General features: G+C 40.8%; 1 protein-coding gene across 12 annotated transcripts in view; it reads right to left on the minus strand.

Moving 5' to 3' along the window:
• Positions 1-23,774, minus strand: part of TMEM245 (transmembrane protein 245) — a 757,127-nt gene that overhangs the window by 388,289 nt on the left and 345,064 nt on the right. For 10 of the 12 annotated variants that reach the window (XR_011855834.1, XR_011855832.1, XR_011855831.1 and 7 more), the window contains one exon: positions 204-308. The exons of the other annotated variants lie outside the window; for them this stretch is intronic. Coding sequence is in view for 3 of the 10 variants with exons in the window: in XM_072152982.1 (XP_072009083.1) it covers positions 204-308 (105 nt within the window). In the remaining 7 variants the exon portion in view is untranslated. The remainder of the gene's footprint in view (positions 1-203; positions 309-23,774) is intronic. 12 annotated transcript variants of the gene reach the window in all.

The following is a 23,774-nucleotide window of genomic DNA, read 5'->3' on the forward strand; positions in this document are numbered from 1 at the left end:
CTTCACTATTTTTTCTTGGTTTCGGAAAACCAGTTTAAAAAGCTTCTAATGGAGTTGACCGTGCTGTGAGTTTCAGGTCATTAACATTTTGTTTCACAAAATCTCATGCTACGTGGCCCCATCCATCCTCCTCTTAATTGTTATCCGACGTAACATAATATTACAAATTATAACTTCTATATTTAAATAAAGTTTAATGTTACCTTTGCTGTTAAGAGTAAGGCTAAAAGCAATGTGCCAATGACGAGTAGGAATATAATAAAGATGCTTATTATTTTGTCAAGCGTTTTCTCCAGCCAAATAATCATCTGCAGAAATGGGAGAAAACATATAATTCAGATATAAGTTCTCAAAGTTTATTCACACCATTGCTGCATAAAACAAACTACATATAGCTCACAAAGCTTAATGAATATAAAAGACAAAGGTGGATGATGTTGTATTGGCATAGTCTTGCATTACTACAATACTTATATAAGTTCTAGGAAAAGAGGGTGATTTGAACTTTTAGGTTTTATGTTTTTCCCCTTTTTTATATATTTTTTTCAACTTTTCAGACCCTCTAGGGTACGTTAACCCTAGGTTGTCTGATTGATCCTATCATATACTGCCATACTACAGAATGGCAGTATATGGGGATTTTCCATATCATCTATTTCAATATGCAAATCGTACAATGTAATAAAATAGTAGGAATGTAACAATTTCAGGCCTTGTAAAGACTCCAGGCTGTCACCGCAATGGATTGTTGCTCCCCGATGACGTCATGGGGAGCAATGATCGAAACAAAGAAGGGGGGCGTCCACTCACTGCTATCTTTTGACTACCACCGGCGACTTTGCCAACTATGATCAATACACACGCATATTTGTACCGTTCATGGGTGCTAGCAGTGGGTGTTTGCAGGAATATGCAGCAAAACCCATGTCTGTATGACGAAAGCTCACTCTGTGATCCCTCTTGATAAATGCTTAACAGCTCCATGCCGTAATAGTACAGCGTGGAGAGTTAAGAATTTAATATACTAGAATGAATATTGGAATACTAATAATAAATTTGATATGCCGCCTCCCCCACAATTAATTATTTGATATGCTGCACCCCCCCCACAATGAATTATTTGATATGCTGCCCCCCCATGGTGAAATAAATGATATGCTCCCCCCCCCCACGGTAAATCTATTGATATGCTGCCCCCTAACAATGAATTATTTGATATACTGCCCCCCCACTGAATTATTTGATATGCTGCCACCTCACAATGAATTATTTGATATGCTGCCCCCCCCCACAATGAATTATTTGATATGCTGCCCCCCCTATTGTGAATCATTTTATATGCTGCCCCCCCCACCATGAATTATACGATATCCTCCCCCATAATGAATTATATAATATGCTGCCCACCACAATAAATTACTTCATGTTCTACCCTCTGATACCCTGCCCACCAATGAATGATTTTATACAATAAAAATTTTTGAAGAATCTCTTGGGAGAGGGGTCGCTACATGCTGCAGTATATATAGACATTCATTTTCCCTGCTACTAAGAGAGAGAGTTTTCCATGCCTTATATTTACCATTAGAAAATGGATTTTAGCTGCAAACTATCACCAATGTGATTCGCAGGTGCTCTGGAGAGGGTCCCAATCCCGTATAGTAGAAAATTTGTGGACTCCAGTCACACTGTTTAAGTTGCAAAGAGTGTTTATTGATACAAACTTTCAAATGTGATGTTTCTGTCAAACAATAGACCTTCATAAGACTCTGTGAATATAGTACATACATGAATTAGGAAAAAATCTATATACATCGAAGTATCATAGTATCATAGTTTATACGGTTGAAAAAAGACACTTGTCCATCAAGTTCAACCAAGGAAGGGAAGGGATTCGATGAGGAAGGGATTTAGGGGAAACAATTCTATTTAGCATAGCCATCAATGTTATTTAGGTGTAAAAAGGCATCTAGACCCTTCTTGAAGCACTCTTTGGGCCCCTTGGTACCAATTGAGCATCGTTGCAACGCCACAGCCTACCTGAGTATTGTTGCTGACCATGTCCATCCCTTTATGACCACAATGTACCCAACATCTGATGGCTACTTTCAGCAGGATAATGCGCCATGTCATAAAGCTGGAATCATCTCAGACTGGTTTCTTGAACATGACAATGAGTTCACTGTACTCAAATGGCCTCCACAGTCACCAGATCTCAATCCAATAGAGCATCTTTGGGATGTGGTGGAACGGGAGATTCGCATCATGGATGTGCAGCCGACAAATCTGCGGCAACTGTGTGATGCCATCATGTCAATATGGACCAAAATCTCTGAGGAATGCTTCCAGCACCTTGTTGAATCTATGCCACGAAGAATTGAGGCAGTTCTGAAGGCAAAAGGGGGTCCAACCCGTTACTAGCATGGTGTACCTAATAAAGTGGCCGGTAAGTGTAGTCTTTTACTAATCCTTCCAATATTTCCCCACAATGAAAGTTAAGCTTACAGGCCTGTAATTGCCTGGCGAAGTTCTAGAGCCTTTTTTATATATTGGCACCACATTTGCCTTGCGCCAGTCACTTGGCACCACACAAGACATTACGGAATCCCTTAAGATTTTAGACAGCGGTACAGCAATAACAGAACTGAGTTCTTTAAGAACTCTGGGGTGTAACCCATCTGGTCCAGGAGCCTTGTACACATTGATTTTATTGAGCTTAGATTGGATCATGTCAACATTCTAGTATATTACAGGATGCAGGAAGTATTAAATACATATATACAAAAATTCATTCAGAATCCAAGTATTACGAGGCCAATACGGCAATAGTGCTGGGCGAGAAGGAACGAAACTTGGAACTTGGTACATAAGGTATACAATAGATAAGCTATTGTGATTTCTCAATCATATCTCCACAGTATATAAATGTCACAATTATTCATCATCACTACTGGCAGTGTAATAAAGTTATTTCTTCAAGATGGTGATCCTTGATGAAACGTGGGAATAGTCCCATTCGTATTGGTGTCAGCGATCCAGTATGGGTGACTTAAAGAGGTCTCAAGTTGGTCCCAGGAGATTTAGGTACATAATATAATCTGTAGGGAATATAAACAAAGTGAAAAACAGCTTACCAGTTTGCACAAGAAAACTGTATGTAGATTTGCTAGTAGCAATGGTGGCTCTGCTGCGTGCTTATGGCGGTCTATGCCGCTAGATGGAGTGAGGCGCTACTCTCCTGTTGTTCCCGGGGGATTAAAAAGCCTTAGTCGCATTGGAGGGAGTAGACTTCCGGTGTCGTGCCAGAGACTTCCGATGACAGACCGGAAGTTGTCACATGTGCGTTCCAATAGTTGGAACGCAAGCGCGGGCATGCGCAGAGAGCTCAAGCACATCGGAATTGTGATACATGTGTTCCAAGTGTGGAACACATGGGAGTGTTTATGTGTCACATAACTTAAGTACCACAGCAGGTACTTAGAAGTATTGTATTGATCACAGGCCGATGGAAGCTGAGACTACAATGTGGGGAAAAATATAGGTATACTGATCCAGGACTGAGAACGGGAATTCTAGTGAGGAAAGAGAACCTAATGCTCCGTCTGTTAAGATGTAATATGCTGCACATTAAAGGCTAGTCGGAAAACCACAGAAATGAAAAGATAGAAAAATAAAATCAAAATTGATGAATTTGGAAAAAAGAAAAAGAAAAAAAAAAAAATTAAAAAGAAGGGGGGGGGGAAACACAATCAGATGTATGTACAGAAGTACATGGAACAAAATCAGAGGAAGTAAGAGACACACGGGGAACGGGGTTTGTTTTATCCATCCTTAGTTGTGGTGCCCGGAAAATCACTTCTGGAAAGTCTTATCGTCTCTGTAAAGAACAAACTTCTTTAGCGGAAGGGAAGGTACAGAATCAACAAAAGCTCTGTATACTGTAGTCCCGGTTGAGTCCATCCGGTTGTAATGCTTGCAGGGTGGGAATCCAGAACGACTCACATTTTTTAAGCAATGCAACTCAATCCCCTCCTCTCCTAGGTGTATTAACATGTTTGATAATCTGAAATTTGAGTTGGTTTATGGAGTGTCTGGTCTCTATGAAGTGAGCCTGTACAGGAAGAAATGTATTATTAAGGCGGATGGTAGAGTTGTGTTTGCATATCCTATCCCGGATTTGTTGTGTGGTCTCGCTTTTGTAGGCAAGGCGGCAATAATCTGAAATTTGAGTTGGTTTATTGAGTGTCTGGTCTCTATGAAGTGAGCCGGTACAGGAAGTAATGTATTATTAAGGCGGATGGTAGACTTGTGTTTGTATATCCGATCCCGGATTTGTTGTGTGGTCTCACTTTTGTAGGCAACGCTGCATGGGCATTTAATGAGGTAAATGCAGTAGTTTGTGTCGCATGTGTAGTAACCTTTGATGGGGTAAGGTTGGCCTGATAGTGGGTGTGTGAAGGAGTCTCCTCTTTGGATGTTGCTACATTGAGCGCAGTGTAGACATGGGAATGTACCCCTCTTTGGTGTTTGCAAAAATGTCTGTCAGGATACTTTGGAGGTAGTGCCTATGTCAGCTTTTACCAATTTGTCTTTAAGGTTGGGAGGTCTTTTAAAACAAGAGAGAAATGGTTGTTGAAATTCAGTCACAGATGGGTGACCTTTGTGTAAGATCAGCCAATGTTTTCTGATTGATTGGTGAATCTTGTAAGCAAAGGGGTGGTAGGAATGCACAAATGGGATGCGTGGTTGTTTATTACGTGACACCAATACGAATGGGACTATTCCCACGTCTCATCAATGGACACCAACTTGAAGAAATAACTTTATTACACTTCCTGTAGTGATGATGAATAATTGTGACATTTATATACTGTGGAGATATGATTGAGAGATCACAATAGCATATCTATTGTATACCTTATGTTCCAAGTTCCAAGTTTCGTTCCTTCTCGCCCAGCACTATTGTCGTATCAACTTCATAATACTTGGATTCTGAACAAATTTTTGTATATATGTATATAATACTTCGATGTATATAGATTTTTTCCTAATTCACGTATGTACTATATTCACAGAGTCTGATGAAGGTCAATTGTTTTACCGAAACTTCACATTTGAAAGTTTGTATCAATAAACACTCTTTGCAACTTAAACAGTGTGACTGAAGTCCACAAATTTTTTTATATTTATAATTGACATATGACAAAAGGGGGTCCGTTACCTGTCTCCTCGTGTTTTGTAATAGCGTATATATAGTAGTTCCTAAATATGTCAAGTCTGTAACTACTTTTAGTCTTTCAACCACCTCATGTCCTGTCCACGGTGAGGCTCCAAGCGGCATGAAAACTGACTTAGACCAGTTCACTAGAAGTCCCGAATATAGCCTGAAATCGTTTATGAGGTGAATGGCATGCAGCAGTGAGACTGGGGTGTCCGACATAAACAATACCATGTAATCGGCATACAAGCCAACCCGATCTTCTCTTGTCCCTATAGTTATGCCCTGATACACCGCATCCTGTATGAGTCTAAGAGCTAGGGCCTCTATTGCCAGGGCAAAGAGGAGTGGGGAGAGGGGGCATCCTTGCCGGGAGCCTCTATGTAGCATAAAGGGGTTGACAGTTTTCCATTAATTAGTAGTATACTGACCGGAGAGGCATACAGAATGTCCATCCATGCAGAGAATCTATGACTGAATTAAAATTTCCGCAGGCACTGCTTGAGGAAGGCCCATTCAATGGAGTCAAAAGCCTTGGCAGTGTCTAGAGTAGCCAAGGCCCAATTCCTCCCCGTCACCTGTCCTATCTGTGCTGCCACACACACCCGTCTTATATTATCCGAAGTGGATTTTCCTGGCATGGAGCCACACTGGTCTGAGAGGATTAAGGAAAGAATTACAGTGTTCAGTCTAGTTGCTAGTATTCTGTTAAGTATTTTGTAGTCAGTGTTAAGGACGTAGGAAGCGCAGACTGTGGGCTCCTTCCCAGGTTTTTTTAATCAATACCACCGTGGCTTCGTAAAGGGAGGGTGCAGGGATCTAGCTTCGAAGGAGGAACCGTACATTTCTAACAGATGTGGCATTAGGAGGTCTTTAGTATATATTTTAGTATATATATCGCCTTCTCTACTCCTTCTAGTGTTATGGGTCCTTCTAATTGAGATACTTGCTCGGGGGTAAGTGAGGGAAATTGCAAGTCTCTGAGGCATGTTTTAAACTCCTCCTCCGTCTTGTCTAGTTTAGTATTATACTGGTTGGTGTAAAATTCTCAGAATCTTACTAGTATCTCAGGGTGTGTTTTTAAAATATAGTCATTTTTATCTTTTATAGCTAAGATAGTCAGCAACATAGTATGCTAGATGTGCCAGCAGTTTCGCCAACTGATTGCCTAGTTCAAAGGCCTGTTGCTTGTAGAAAAACATCCTATTGTCAGCTTTCTCTTTTAGGTCATGTAGGTATAGTCGACCCGAATGTAGCCGTTTGGACCCGTTTGTCTATGAGGAGTCTGCTATATATTGTTGCTCCAGGGATCAACATGCCCGGGACACCTTCGCCCCTTTCCTCATAGACTCCCTCTTAACAAATAATATTGATGATTGAAGGCATGTGCGCATGTAGGCTTTCAATGCCTCCCAAAGGCAGAGCTAGCACAATTTCCTATGGTACAGAGCACTGGGGAGTGATCTGTGATCCCTCTAGGGAAATATTGTATGTCCTGGAGATGTGGAATTGTGTTTGTGGAACCTATGATGTAATCAATGCAGGATAGGTGTCTGTGTGCGGCGCTGTAGCAGGAGTATATCTGTCCAGTGGATGTCTTTGTCTCCAGAGATCTGCCCACCCCTTCTCGGACAGAAACCTTGGCAGCAAGGAATGGCAGCAAGGATGAGGCTCTTAACTTTATTGAAAATATTAATGACAACAACTGGGGCCTTGAGTTCACCTCCAACATGGCACCCAATGAGATTGAATTTCTGGACTTAACTGTCTTCCACACCAACCACCAAATCTACAAGAACTTTCTTCAAGACCGTAGATAGCAACAGCTACTTGGACTTCATCAGTAATCACTTTAAAAAATGGAAAACAAACATCCCATATGGTCAGTTCAAACGTATTAGGCGTAATAGTACCGTACAAATCAAAATTTTGATTGATAGTTTTAAGGCAAAAGGCTACCACCCTCCTATAATCTCATCGTCTCACACCAAGGCCAGCACCCTGAGCCAAACAGAATGCCTAAAAATGGGTGAGAAATCTACTGATGACCCGAACAACGATGTCAACTTCATCACCACCTTTTCCGATGACGGGGGAGAAATCAGGAGAGTACTCAAAAAACATTGGAGTCTACTTCTCCATGTTCCCCACCTCAAAAGCATCCTGCCAAAAAATCCAAAGATTACTTTCAGAAGATCTCGTACCCTGAAAAATATATTGGCTCCCAGCTGTTTGCGTACTATCAAACACAATACCACTTCCTTCTCTTTCTTTCCCAAAATGTTGGGCAGCTTCAGGTGTGGCCATAAGTTATGCAAATGTCATGAAACAATCAGTCATAGAAAATCAACATTTACATCTAATAATTCGAGGGGAGTCTTTTCAGATTAATAATTTCTTGAACTGCAGCTCAAATTACGTTATCTATCTAATCGAGTGTAGTTGTAAACTGCAATATATCGGATGAACAATCCAACCATTGAGAGAGCCCCTAAATAAACATAGAAGCAACATTTGTAACGGCTTCCCCCTACACAGCGTATCTAGACATGCTGCCCAACACCACAAACGCAACTATAGAGACTTTAAAGGGGTTCTCCGGTGACAAAGATTGACCTCACTATACCTCATCTCCCCACACTTATCACTTTACTAATTCAGTGTCATTAAATCTTCTGCCCCTTTTCATGAAATCAAAGTCATTCCTGTGCACTGCCAGCCCCTGCTACACTTACATTTTCCATAGAAACGACCTGTATACTGTCTCTGCTCTCTGGTCTGACATGTGCAGTCAGCTCCTTGTTCCCTGCTGGGGGGGGTGTGGCTGCACGTTCCTCTGTATGAAGAAGCTGGGCTGACCAGGGGGATTGTGGGAGATGTAGTCTTTTAGCAGAATGGGGGAAGCCATCTTGGAGTTATGCAGCTCCAACAGTGAGCTGTGAAGTGACAAGTGAAGGAAAAGAAAGTATACAGCCCAGGGTGGTGAGGTAAGGGTGTGCAACTATAATATATGCAAAAGAACTGGTTAGTTAAAAAAAAAAAAGTACACATAGTGACCGGAGAACCCCTTTAATATTAATCCGATTGAATATATCCCCCCGTCAACTCCTCAGAGGTTCAATTATCTTACTAAACGAGAAATGTACTGGATTTACAAACTCCAGACTCTCGCACCAGCTGGTTTAAACAAATCTCTAGAAAATATCTTCTAAACCTTTATTACTAGTGTTTATTATATAAAAAATTTAAAAACATAATAACACTTGAATTGTTGACGTTGTTTTTATCACTTTTTTCATTCCCCTTATGGGACCATATTTTAAGACCAATGTATTATTAATCTATTTCCATTATCCAATTTTATAGATGCTTTCTATACATGCTGATTGTTCCTTTTATGCAATTGTCTATTTATTTATGTATTTACTCCAATGTATTACTTGTTTATTGCTCCCTAATGTATTTATTAGTTTAAAAATTTACCTCCATCTATTATTTAATTAATTATTTATTCTTATTCCTCCACCTATCAATCACCTAATTATTCATCTAATTATTTATTTATCTATTTATTTATTTATACTTATACCTATGCCTGTTCCTCCATCTGCCTTATCCAGTACCCTTAATAGTAATTTATTCCTATAAACCAGAGGTCCCCAACCGCCGGTCCGCGGACCAGGACCGGGCCGTTGGAGTTAATCAGCCGGTCCGTGGCGCCGCTGACAGCTAGCTCCGCGGCCCTGCGCCTGGTCAGAGCTCGCTCTGTGTGGATTTATAATGTTTTCTGCCATAGCCGTGACAGCTCGCGGCAGAGAACATTATGCAGGACGGGGTGGGGCGGGTGGGTGCAGGAAAACAAGCCCAGTGCTCCCACTGATTCAGGGAAACAAGCCTGGTGCTCCCACTCATTCTGATCCTATGGTAAGTTGAATCACATTCTCATTATAAATGTCATAATTATTTGATAAGTATGCACTAAGCTCCACCCCTCCATAACCCCACCCCTTATGACCAAAGCCCCGCCCCCACCGGGCCATGGAAAACTGGTCTAGCTTAAAGCCGGTCCCTGGTGCAAAAAAGGTTGGGGACCTCTGCTATAGACTATACTTTTCTGGTGGCTCTTATTCCAATTCTCATCATTGTTCACTTGCAAGTAATGTTTACTTTGTTATTACACGGCACTCCACTGCAGCCCGCTTCGCTACCCTCCTCCCGGTTCTCAGGCGCGCGCAAGCGCATCTTCCTCCACTCTGCAGCGATCGCTCCTTACCGCTGCTAGCCCTCTGATATGCCCCATGCACATGCGTCAGTCTCTTGCCATGACTGCACATGCGTCGGCGTCCCCGGGCGCAATAATATCAGTCTGCACAGAGGCTCCCGTTGAATCAGCAGCATTTATGCCTTGCCGGTCCCATACTCCATGTCAGTATTTATATCTCACACCATCATACTAAAAGTAGAGCATTGTGCAGCCTAGAAGCATAGTGGAGCATTACAACAATGTGAAACTAATAAGCATTGCCTTTTCATCATAAACCCTTGGATCATTTATTTATTTATTTTACCAATCATTTAATATATCCAATAAATTCATGAAATGTAGTAACTATGTCTAAATGTAATAGAACAACTGTTTCTGATGCATTTTATACTACATCATTTTAAATTAATTCATAAAATCATGGCACATTTAAATTCATGTTACATACATTTTTATTCATATATATGTATATGTGCTTTCAATCCTTTCTGTATCTGTATCTATCTTTTTGAATAAGTCCTGTCATGTAATCTTTTGTCCATACATACCATTTGTTTTTTAACCAAGTATAATGTATATTACTATTACCATTACTTATTTATATCTATTTCCATTTATTATTACTACTTTTATTTTATTTATATTATTTTTTATCATGTATTCTAGTTATGGTCTGACGAAGGGATTTTATCCCAAAACGCGTTACCATTGGACTTTCTTACTGCTGAAATAAAAATACACATAATTATTCTCATTCTCAGCCTGTATCTACTTATTATTTATTTACTTCATTATCCTTCATCTCCAAATTTGGTTAATAGCGCAACCGCACATAGCTCCAAAACCTTTTGCTTCTTCCTCATATACGGACAGAAACCTTGTCAGGCTAGTGGAATGTGGTCCCATCAGGGAATTCTGCATCCCGTTGAATCTATCCAGTAAACATTCCAGCAGCATATTAAGATCTCCTAAACATACACTTCTTGCCTGTGGGTGTGAAGCTGCGAATACTGCTGCTTGGCACAGCACGTGTATGGACGCTGGAGAGGGAATATACACCGCCAGCACATTATACAGGGTGCCATCTATGTGTGCGTGTATAAACACGTATCTGACTTCTGCATCAATTGATTGCTCTTTTAACTCCCCTCTCACTGCCCTGTGCACTTGTACTAATACCCCTCGCAACGTCATGTTGAAGCAGGAATGTGCCCCCCCTCCCCCATTGAATCCAGGGCTTGTGCAATATCCGTGTTTAAAGCAGGTTAAATGGGTTTCTTGCAGGCAAATAATGTGTGGGTTCAGTTGTAGTATGTGAGAGGTTACCGTTACTGGGGGTCACTAAGCTGCAAATATTCCATGTAAAAAAATGTAAGCTCAGACTTTAGATATATCCACTGAATGTGTATAGAGCCAGGTCATTATAGGGGGTTGACTGAAGAAGAACATAGCACACCCCCTTATCTTTTTTTCGTTTTTTGTTTTTCATTTATTTCGAGTGTTTTACATTTTTTCAACCCCCTATAATGTTCGGTACCGCACACTAATACTGGGTGGTGCTATTGTCTGGTTCTCAACCCAAATTTCAACTGAAGAAGAACATAGCACACATCCTTTTATCTTTTTTTGTTTTTCATTTAGTTCAAGTGCTTTACATATACCGTATTTACATCTCCACCAAGAGTGATATAATTTTTTAACAAAGATAAAACAGATCACATGGATAATTGTGCGACGTTTCGTCTTTCCGACCTTTGTCAAGCTAGATCTGCAACTGTAAAATAAAAACAGCAGACTATGACTTGTATTGTCTCATCTATATAATCTCTCATAATAATATTTCATATAATCATCATTATAGTTACATATGGGACAAAGTATAAATTCCTAGACAAGGAGGAAAATTACTAAATACATGAATAGTCATATATTGCACTTAATTCATATGTAGAGGGTAGACTAAGGTGATGTTGTTTCAAGGAGAAGTAGTCATAATACTTCATTGTGTATGTATTATGTGCACCTATATACATATCTGTTATAATAAACTGTAGGAGAGAGGGTCCAAGCGAGACCAATCCAGAAGTTCGGAGAAAGGGAGGCTGAGCATGCTCAAACAGTATGGAAAAGGTATCAGAGCCTAAGGGAATAAATGTACCCAATGAGAAAGTCATGAGTGTTTGTTTGGGTGGAGAGGAGAGAGCGGGTTCAGCGCTGTTCGTGCTTATAAGCACGAATGTGTGTGTGGCTGGACCAGATTACCTGGAGGACCCGGATTACCATGGCAACGTGAGCATGCTCAGACCACAAGCCCCGACCCGTGTCCCTGATCAAGAGGACATCGCCAGTGCGCGGCTCCTACTCGGCTCGGCCGCAGTGTAATGTGCAAAAAGATAAAGGAGGAGCCATTGTGGTAATGAATAAGCTAGACTATATAGAAGAAATCAATTCCCAACTGTCAGATGCCACCACATACAAGCCGCTACAACATGATCCAACTTCTAAAATTTCTGAGACCATAAAAAATACAATAGATAAATACCTTACCATGGGTACAATTGATTCTAAAACAGCAGATTTTCTGCTCAACCATCATCCGATCACGCCAGTGTTTTACACGCTCCCAAAGATTCACAAAAGGCTCAACAACCGCAAAGGGAGACCCGTAGTGGCATCAACTGAGTCCATCCTCTCCTCCTTAGCTATGTTCCTTGAAAGAACTCCCCTTTCTCCCCTACCTAAGATGGCCATTCTTGTAACATGGGACGTGTGTAGTTTATATACTTCGATAAAACATGGTAAGGGTCTAGAGGGGGTCAAATACTTACTTATGCAGAACCAGATGATAGAAAAGGATAAAACATTCTTTTGGGGGACAAATACTTCCTACAATTACAGGGAACAGCAATGGAGTCCAATGTGCCCTCCCCTTACGCAAACGCCTATATGGCATATTTTGAAGAAAGACATGTCTACAACAATCCTAATTTTCAACAATACTCTACTGGCGTTGATATATTGATGACATATTTTGTGTATGGGTGGGCCCGTTGGACTCCCTGTTACAATTTCATCTTCACCTCAACTCAATTACCCCTGAATTACAATTCACTATACATCATGACAGCTCACAGATGAACTTTCTAGGCACTATGGTTTTACAGGATCAAGAATGAAACATTCAGATAGACCTGTTCACTAAACCAACAGATCGGAATACACTACTCCACTATCAGAGATCTCATGCCCCCAGCACCAAATAATCTTAACCCATTTCACAATTTAATAGAGTGAAAAGGATCGTAAGTGAACATCTCAATAAAGTAGAGAGAATGAAGAACATGTCAGACAAATTCACCCAGAGAGGGTATCCCCCTAAACTTTTAAATGACATATGGACAAAGAGTCTGCTATAAGAACAACGATCCTCTAAAAAAGATATTAAACGCATTCCTTTAATACACCAATATCATTCACTCTTTCCTTTACCTCCAATAATCTGCTATAAACGTACGAAAAATTTAAAAGACTCTCTAGTCAGAGCCAACATTTTCAATATTTTTTCAAAACTGTCAAGACAGACCTTTTTAGCAACCCCAAAGAAAGGGACCTATCCATGCCTGGACTGTAACCAGTGTTCTGCAGGGGTAAATACTTCAGTCACCCCAGAACCGGACAGCGCTACCCAATCAAGGGATAATACACATGTAACTCCCAGTTTGTTGTCTACCTACTTATGCCGCGTGGAATAATATATGTGGGGGAAACCATCACCCCCGTAAAAGACCGAGTCAGTAAACACAAATCCACCATCTGTACCAGCCAAAATCTTCTTCCTTTTCCGTCCCACTTCAATTCTCATCCCGCCATCCTTCGCAATAACAGTATCAGTTAATTGAACAGATCGAGATGCCTAGATGAGCAGGTAACCATACAGGTCTATTACGTCAAAGAGACGTACAGGGTACAGGTAATAGCACAAATAGGACAAATATCTGGGAGAGATTAGTCATTGGCTTCATTAGATACATCCAAGGCATTTGACTCCATTGAATCTGCATTCCTCAGACAATGTCTGCAGAGGTTTGGATTTGGGCCAAGATTTCGCACCTGGATATGCCTCCCCGGTTAGTGGACTATTAGTCAATGGAGAATTATCACCCCCTTTCACCCTCTACATGGACACCCATCTGGGATGCCCACTCCCCCCTTCCTTATTTGCCCTGGCAATAGAAGCCTTTGCCATAATACTCTGGCAGGATACGGTGTACCAGGGTATCACTATAGGGACCAGAGAGGACTGTGTAGGGGTTCTGTTTTTAGCAAATTCTACCTCCTCACTGCCCCATACAATCTCTCATTAATGAATATGGAGTCTTCTATGGCTTATTAGTTAACTGGTCTAAATCAGTTCATGGACCTGACCACAAAGAGATACTTAAAGTGGTTACATAATTTAAATACCTGGGAATTGTTATATCCAAGACATTTCAAAGCTCGAGTGGACTGGTGACGGGACCGCTACTGACATGCTAGAGATAAGTATAAGGCCTGTAAAACACTGCCTTTATCGGTGGCAGAGAGATTCAATTTAGTAAAACTTATCATTCTTCCCAAATGTTTATACATCCGTCAACATGCCCCGATCCCGAAAAAAATTCTTTAAGAAACTACACTCTCTAACTGGAGTGTGTGTGTGGCGGACACCTAGAGTCAAGCTAATCCTCCCTACGTTGTGCCTTACCCAATTTCTACCACTATCACATTGCTGGACAACTTAAATACCTTAGTCACTTGGTTACAGATCAAAGGCTGCCTAACGCAGAGCACTATCTCGAGCACCAGAGTGTCCTGTCCACTTTATGTCCTGTGCTAGTTCCTTATACCAACTATACTCTCTTTACTACTTGTATAGTTACAAACTGGCTAGAAAAGTGCGGTAGGCAGCAATAAAAATAACTGAATTTACAGACATCATAGCGACCCCATTATGGCATAACCCTACCTTGCCACACCTGCAGATACTAAAGGGCTCGGCCCTATGGAGTAGTAGGGGAGTAGGAACTTTGGCAGATGTCTATAGTGCAGATATTCTACATTCAATCAAGAATTTACAAAAGAAATTTGATCCGGGATGATCCTTTTTCTTTAGATTCTTACAGCTACGACACGCCATAGAGGCCCTATTCCCCTCCCCCAGTCGCCTACCTCCTCATACCCTTTAATTGGTACGTGTAAGACGCAAAGCCCCAGCTCACTCAAAGACAAGTGATGAGTATCAGGTTGCCAGTACTCAGCAGATGGAAGTCATGTGTTCCCTCTATTGAGGAAGACTCTGCTCACATAAAGGTATCCCCATCCATAAATAATAGATTGATTTTATTATATTACACTCACCAAGCTTATTTGACACCTGTTCCCCTGTTTAGAATGGGACGGATCCCTACAACTACTTGTCCGTGATGTGGCAAGATGGTAGCGGACTTTCGGCATACGATTTGGTCTGTCCCCCTACACGGGCTTTGTCGAAACATCACAGATTTTCTGCCCACATTAATGCCTAACCCGGTGATTTTATCCCCCAAGGCGTGCCTTCTGGGCCTAATCTCTGAAGATTGGTATCTTTACCAAATCCCTTTACCCTTTCCTATGGGAAAACCCTATTTTTGGCCCGGAAGTGCATCGCCCTTTTATGGTACCCCCAGAATTCCTCAACCATAACCATGTGGAGACTTCAGATTAAACAGATGTTGCCATATGAGAAGCTGGTGTATAAACATAGAAAATGCCCATAATAAATTTGAGCGATTCTGGGGTGCAGGGAGTTGTGGGATACTTACCGTACTACTCTGTACGGAGGATCAGAAAGGCAATAAACAGTTTGCATGGCTATCTACATAGTATATGAGGTTGGTGACTTCCATAGTTATACACAAATGGAACTTGACTCTGGCAACTAAGGGATCCAAATATGGTGACTTAAACTGGTAGTTTAGTGTTAACGAGTAGAGAACACGTTTACACAAACTGTAAATAATTAATAGATGAGAGCTGACAGTTAAGGTTAGATTTATTTTAGCGGTTTGTCTACAAATTGTTCTACTTTATGCATGAAACATAAGGTCTTAATGTGTTGTACCTCCGATTCAGTTAAATACAAATAATTTTTGTATGTAAGAATTCTTTTTATTGCGCCAGAACTGTTTAAGTGAGGAGGCAATGTATAGCAAATCTGCATTATATATGTAAACAATACTATAAACAATGTACTATTAGCACTAATAAAAGCAGTTAAAAAAACAAACAATACTTTACCCTTCATATTAATCTACAAAACTATTTACTATACATAAAATAAGCTGTAGCAGTACAAGTTGTCCATAAAAATATTTTATACTGGGTACATATGTTAATATTTTGGGACCCAAGGTATCTAAAGATCCCACATTGTTTTTTCTATAGATGTATCCCAAACCAAACTAGATGCATATAACATAGTACTAGATTGTGATAAAACATCATATGTCTCTTATTTGATACTAAAGCTTTCTTTCTTTTATCAGAGAACAGTATTATTGCTTAAAATTATATTTTTATCTGCATTTATTGAAAAATTTTATAACAATTATTTTCATTTATATTTCTATAAATTCTCAACCAATCAAGGAAAACACCCTCAATTTGACTATTTTTTCAATACAAAAAAACACTATCTAGCCCTAAATTACTAACTAAAAGTACCCATATTTCTAAACATGCTACAATGAATACACGGACTATACTTTTATAAACCCTTGATAAACTCTTAATAAATGAGTTTTGGGGATTAAAATATTGGTATATTAACCCCTTAAGGACGCAGGGTTTTTCGGCTGATTTCTCGCTCTCCAACTTCAAAAATCCATAACTTTTTCATTTTTACGTGTACAGACCTGTGTGATGGCTTATTTTGTGCGTAACAAATTTTACTTTCCCGTGATATTATTTATTTTAACATGCCGTGTACTGCAAAGCTGAAAAAAAATTCCAAATGTGGAAAAATTGAAAAAAACCCGCACGTGCGTCACGTTCTTGTGGGCTCAGTTTTTACGACTTTCACTCTTCGCTCCAAATAACATGCCTACTTTATTCTTTGGTTCGGTGCGATCGCGGTGATACCAAATTTATGTAGGTTTTATTGTGTTTTAATACATTTTCAAAAATTAAACGAATGTGTACAAAAAAGAAAACATTTTTTTTGCCATCTTCTGACGCTAATAACTTTTTCATACTTTGGCGCACGGAGATGTGTGAGGGGTCATTTTTTGCGAAATGAGGCGACGTTTTCATTGCTACCATTTTGAGGTCTGTGCGACATTTTGATCATTTTTTATTTCATTTTTTATGTTATGTAAAAAGGTGTAAAAGTCGCATTTCGGACATTTGGGCGCCATTTGCCGCCTCGGAGGTCACCGCCGGCCGTAACTGTTTTTATATTTTGATAGATCGGGCATTTTGGGACGCGGCGATACCTAATATGTCTGTGATTTTTACTGTTTATTATGTTTTATATCCGTTCTAGGGAAAGGGGGGTGATTTGAACTTTTAATATTTTATAAAATTTTTTTATTTTTAAAACTTTTTTTTTTCTTTTTTTTTTCTATTTTTTAGACCATCTAGGGTACATTAACCCTAGATGGTCAGATCGCTCCTACCATATACTGCAATACTACAGTATTGCAATATATGGCATTTTTGCAGGTCATACATTACAATGAGCCACTGGCTCATTGTAATGAACCTGCATAAACCATGTAGCCTCGTGTCAAAAGAAGACCCGAGGCTACCATGGTAACCGATCGCCCCCCCCCCCATGACGTTCGGGGGCGTGGCAATCGAAAAAAAGATGGCGGCACCCAACAGATAGAGATTATCCCTTCCATTGAGGCGCACAACACGTACCAGAAGTTAGAATATTTATTTTTGCTGGAATCAATACTTTCTTTGGCTTCGGTTCTGAGATTTGTGTTTTGCCTATTTCTGATAACGCCCTGGTACATCTAGTGCTATCAATCCCACACTTACCTGTTAAAAAGTGGACATAGCGTCTCAATGACACGTTATTGGAAGACTCCTAAAGGAGTTTACTAGCAAACAATGATTTTATATCAACAAATGCCATGCCTGAAGGTGACCCGGCCTTTATGTGGGAAGCTTAGAAGATAGGTGCCAGAGACATACTCATAGAATTGTGGTCAAAGAAAGCTTGAGACAAACAAGTGCGGCCTCTTCTATATGAGAGTTATGCAATAGAGAGAACTTATAAGCGGTCTAAAGCTTTAGCTTTAGAGAAGAGCTCACTACAACGAAAAATAAATTCTAGAATGTCCTAAATATCTACAGTATATAGACTATTTACGCACTACATACTGTCTCTATGCACATGGAGACAAATGTGTGAAATTGATGACCAGTCTTCTTAAAAAAAAAGCCCACACCCGTACATATGAATCTGACATACGCGACTATGCAGGTTCCAGTTTAACGGATACTAACACTATTGCCTCAGTTTTTCAAAAATGTTATATAAATCTCTACAATATACTTAAGATAAGTCTGCTTCTGAGCAAAACTCTCAACAATTGTTAATCACAGTTTAAAGACATTTTGTACTCCCCAAGCTGTCTGAAACTTAAGCTACACAGCTACCCGTACCGGTCAAGGTGGACGAACTTTTACACATAATAAAATGGCAAAAGTCCAGGGCCTGAAGGCTTTATAGCTCCTTACTAGAAGAAGCTGTATGCACTTATTTTGTCCATGTCTGCAATGCTGCTCTACAAGGGGCACCTCTACCAGCAAGTATTGTGGTCGTGAACAAATAAGATAGAGACCCAGATGCCTGCAGTACCTACAGGCCCATTTTGGGAAAAAAATTTAGCAAACAAACTAGCCCTATTCCTCCCCAGTTTTGATATAAGAGGAGCAAGCATGGTTTAACCAACACCCTCTTTTGATCTTGGACGTGTTCCGTTTGTATTAATCATACCGGTACAACAACAGTGTAGATAGAGAGCTGGGAAGAGTCATAGTCCATGGGGGAGGAAGGGGGGCTGGAATGAGACCAAGAACAGCTGGGCTGTTACTATAGAAGGTTATAGTCTTTTTAGAAAGGATCGTATAAATAAAAAAGGGGGATGGGTTTGTTTATATGTGAATTCTTGCCTCAAGCCTGTCTTGCGAGATGACATCAGTAACGCAAATGCAAACGTGGAGTCCCTATGGGTGGAGATAAGGGGAGGGAAAAAAAAAATATTACTAGGGTTTTGTTATAAGGCTCTAAATATATTGGAGGCAGCAGAGGAAATGCTGATAAGTATAATGGATGCGGCTTCAAAGCATGGTGAAGTACTTATCATGGGGGACTTCAATTACCCAGATATTGACTGGGGGGCAGAAACATCCAGGTCCTTCAAAGGCAGCAGGTTCTTGTCAACAACAAAAGACAATTAGCTGTCGCAAATAGTCCTGGAGCCAACAAGAGGGGGGCACTGCTGGACCTTATCCTAACCAACAGACCTGATAACCTTATGGGAAAAAGCATAAGAGGAACAAGAAACAGCCAATGTGGCTAACTAGTCTTGTAAGGAAAGCAATAAGTGAGAAAGATAAGTCGTTTAAGGTGCTAAAACGTGAAGGTAGCGATGAGACATTACAGGATTATAGATTGAAAAATAAATCCTGTAAAAAGCAGATAAAGGCTGCAAAAATAGAGACTGAGAAAAAAATTGCCAGGGAGAGCAAAAATAATCCCAAATTATTTTTCAAATATATAAATGATAAGAAACTATAAACAGAGCGTGTCGGTCCCCTTAAAAATAATATGGGGGTCATGGTGGAAGGAGATGAGGAAAGGCCAATCTACTGAATGTCACCTTCTCAACTGTCTTTACCCAGGACAATCCCCTGTCTTTACCCAGGAAGAAGTACGGCGCCGCCTTGCAACCACTAAGATGGATAAATCACCAGATGGCATACACCCCCGGGTTCTGCATGAACTATGTACCGTGATAGACAGACCGTTATTTTTAATATTTGAAGATTCACTGAGGACTGGTTATGTTCCACACTACTGGCACATAAATATGGTACCAATGTACAAAAAAGGATCAAATAGCGATCCTGGAAACTACAGACCCGCGAGTCTAACTGCTGTGGTGGGGAAAATATTTGAGGGGTTTGTTGGAGATGCTGTCCTCGAGTATCTCACTGTGCACAACCTTATAACCCAGTGTCAGCATGGGTTTATGAGAGATCGGTCCTGTCAGACTAATCTGATTGGTTTCTACGAGGAAGTAAGTTCAAGACTTGATCTGGGGGATGCTGTGGATGTTGTATACCTGGACTTTTCAAAGGCATTTGAAACCGTACCACAAAAAAGGTTGGTATATAAAATGAGACTGCTGGGAATAGGAGAAAATCTGTGTATCTGGGTAAGTAATTGGCTTAGTGATAGAAAACAGAGGGTCGTCATTAATGGCACATTCTCAGGGTTGACGTTACCAGTGGAGTGCCACAGGGGTCAATATTGGGGCCACTTCTTTTTAATATTTTTATTAATGACCTTGTAGTGGGTTTACAAAGTCAAGTTTCAATATTTACAGATGATATTAAGCTGTGTAAAGTAATAAATACTGATGCCGATAGTTTAGCATTACAGAGGGATTTGTAGAAGCTTGAGGGCAGAGAAATGGTTGATGAGGTTTAATGTAGATAAATGTAAAGTTATGCATTTGGGTCATGGAAAAAAAAAGTATAATTATGTTCTAAACAGTCAATTACTTGGTAAAACTGGAGCTGAAAAGGACTTGGGGGTATTGGTGGATGGTAAACTTAATTTTAGTGACCAGAGCCAGGCGGCTGCTGCTAAAGCAAATAAAATTATGGGATGTATCAAGAGAGGAATAGATTCTCATGATAAAGACATAGTTTTGCCCTTATACAAATCCCTGGTCAGACCACACATGGAATATTGGGGGTCATTTACTAAGGACCCGATTCGCGTTTTCCTGACGTGTTACCCGAATATTTCCGATTGTACCTGAATTGTCCTGGGATTTTGACGCACGCGATCGGATTGTGATGTGACGGAAATCAGGGGGGGGGGGGGGGCGTGGCCGAACGAAAACCCGACGTATTCGGAAAAACCGCCGCATTTAAAAACGGAAAATGTGTCGCTCAGGATGCGCTTACCTTCACTCAGCTGGCCTCGGTGAATTCCGAGGAACTACCTTATTAAATCCCGGCCGGACCCGAATCCAGCGCAGAGAACGCGCCGCTGGATCGCGAATGGACCGGGTAAGTAAATCTGCCCCATTGTGTACAGTTTTGGGCACCAGTGTATAAAAAGGATATAGTAGAGCTGGAACGGGTGCAGAGGAGAGCAACCAGGATTATTAGAGGAATGGGGGGATTAGAATACGACAGATTACAAAATTTGAAAAAAGAAGACTGAGGGGAGACCTCATTACAATGTACAAATACTTGAACGGACAGTACAAGGATCTCTCCAAAGATCTTTTTATACCTAGGCCTGTGACCAGGACAAGGGGGCATCCTCTACGCCTAAAGGAGAGGCGATTTTACCATCAACATAGACAAAGGTTCTTTACTGTAAGAGCAGTGAGACTATGGAACGCTCTGCCGCAGGAGGTTGTTATGGCGGACTCTATGTACATGTTCAAGAGAGGCCTGGATGCCTTTCTGGAGAGAAAAAATATCACCGGTTATGGGGATAAAACATTTATTTAATTCTTAAAGGTTGGACTTGACGGACTGGCGTCTTTTTCCAGCCTTATATACTATGATCCGCACCCAATATGCAGACATGGATGAACACCAGCAAAAAGATAGGACAGATGCTTATATTAATTACACTGCATTGCCGACACTACCAGAGGAAACGATAGAGTCCCTGGACCAACCCCTAAGTGAAAGTGAGATACATTACGCTATAAAAAAGAATCCGTCAGGAAAGAGCCCTGGCCCTGATGGATTCACACCTGCCTTTTATAAATTTAATCTGGAAATACTGACTCCTTTCCTCACCAGGGTTTTTAATATTGTCACTACTAATGCTCCATTCGCTCCCCAATCATTAGCAGCCACCATTAGTGTAATACCTAAGCCTGGTAAAGACCCTATGACACTCGGGAGTTACAGACCAATTTCACTAATTAACGTGGATGTAAAGTTATATTCTAAGATAATAGCGAACAGACTGGGCCCACTTCTTCCATCTGTGATACATAATGACCAGGTGGGATTTGTCCACAAACGCGTGACCCGAGACAATCTCAATAAAATGGTACATTTGATCTCACAAGCAAAAAAAACCAAGATACCATTTTGTCTGTTGTCATGACGGCAAAAAGGCCTTTGATAGGGTGCATTGGGGTTTTTATGCAGGCTGCTCTTAAGCAACTGGGGATGAGTGAGGGATTAGTGGGCAATATCGCGGCCCTTCACTCTAAACCTTCGGTGTAGGTCCGGATTAACATCTTCCCCCCTACACATCCATAATGGGCCACGGCAGGGCTGCCCACTGTGCCCCTTGCTGTACGCTATCGTCATGGAACATCTCACCGTGGTGTTTAGAAATAAACCGAATGTATACGTGGAGTGAGCATGGGAGACAAACCTTGTAAAATAGCATTTTATGATGATGAACACAGTGCCATCTTTACACCAAGAGTTTGAACAGTATAGCCTTGTGAGTAACTAAGATTAATTACTCAAAATCTGAGGTTCTCAATATTTCCCTACCTCAGACAGAGGTTCAACAGACTATGGCAAACTTTCCGTTTCAATGGCGTACAGGCTCTATGAAATAAAAATTATAAAAACACAGTGCAGCACACTTCCATACCACAGGAGCTAACTCCACAGTCCGAGACCGATCCAACAAGTCCCACTTTAAACAATAAAAAAGGAGTATAAAAAACCCTGACCGGAGCTCCCAATTATTCCAATACGGCTGTTGTTAAAAATTGTAAAAAAAATGTCCCAATGACATATTACATAAACTTATGTCATATAAGTTTATGTAATATGTCATCGGGACATTTTTTTATGCATGTATGTACTGTTCACATGTAAGTTTGTGTAATATGTACTATGGTCATTAAGTATTTAAATACGGGACTGATATTGGACGTCAGCACACGCCCCGGAAGAAGCTGAGAACGGCGAAACCCAGGGTCGGGCGAGTGAGTGGAGCTGGCGTCCCGTTTTGTATACTGTTTTATGCGCATTTTAAACATACTCTTGTGAGTATAACTTTTAAGAATAAAATCCAAGGTTTTAAGAACGTACTATGCGATTTGGTGCCTACTTTCTCTTTTAGTTTTTGCTACCACACGGTTGAGTGAGTGTTTAAGGAGAAAACTGCACCTTAAGGACGTTCTGAATAGTGACCTACATCTTGTTGCCAAACTTTCCTCATCGGTAGAATATAATTGAAGATCTTTGAAGGAATTTTGAACAACAGCCGTATTGGAATCATTGGGAGCTCCGGTCAGGGTTTTTTATGCTCTATGAAATAGTTGGGTTTACAAATCCCGGCGGTTTTGAACTTGCTCTATTCCCTAAATTATACTCCATTACTTGAGTGCACGCTGTCTGGCCTTTCCATGTATGATGGAAAACAGCTCTCCTGGTTTGGGCGTATTAATATCCTTAAGATGGACGTGCTTCCACGATTTCTATACCTTTTTCAGGAAATGACTCTCCTCCCCCACTTTCTTTCTTTAAAAAGAACTTCGTTTAGCAATGCTACGCTTTGTTCTTCCAGACCCAGGGTGGGGTGGAAATTTCTGACCAGTCCCAAATCATCTGGAGGGGGGGGGGGGGGGGCGGGCCTTACAGTTTACAGGTTTATCACTGGGCGACCGTGGTAATGAGTTCTGGCCTAATCGTTAGCAGGATATGTACCCTACACCCTGTTGCTCTGGTGTAGGTTCCTCTGCAGGGGTCTTCTCTCTTGGCCTTCAGGGCCCTTAACTCTGCTGCTGTAGAATCAGATGTTCCCTCCAGAAATTGTAGGGAATCGTTTCCGGTATGGCGACTGTCCGATGACCCGTGCATGTGCACTGTTCTTAATGACAGATCTCTACCCTCCTTTAACCATCTGAGTGCTCGGGTCTCTGATATTCAGCTTTCCTGCCTGGAATACTCTCAGTTGCAATCCATTCATACACTCGCTTGGGGACAGGGCAACTTTTGGAGCCGACCTAACGGCGTTTAAGGGGATGC

This window comes from Engystomops pustulosus, chromosome 5, assembly GCF_040894005.1.
Source record: "Engystomops pustulosus chromosome 5, aEngPut4.maternal, whole genome shotgun sequence".
In the NCBI taxonomy this organism is placed as follows: Eukaryota; Metazoa; Chordata; class Amphibia; order Anura; family Leptodactylidae; genus Engystomops; species Engystomops pustulosus.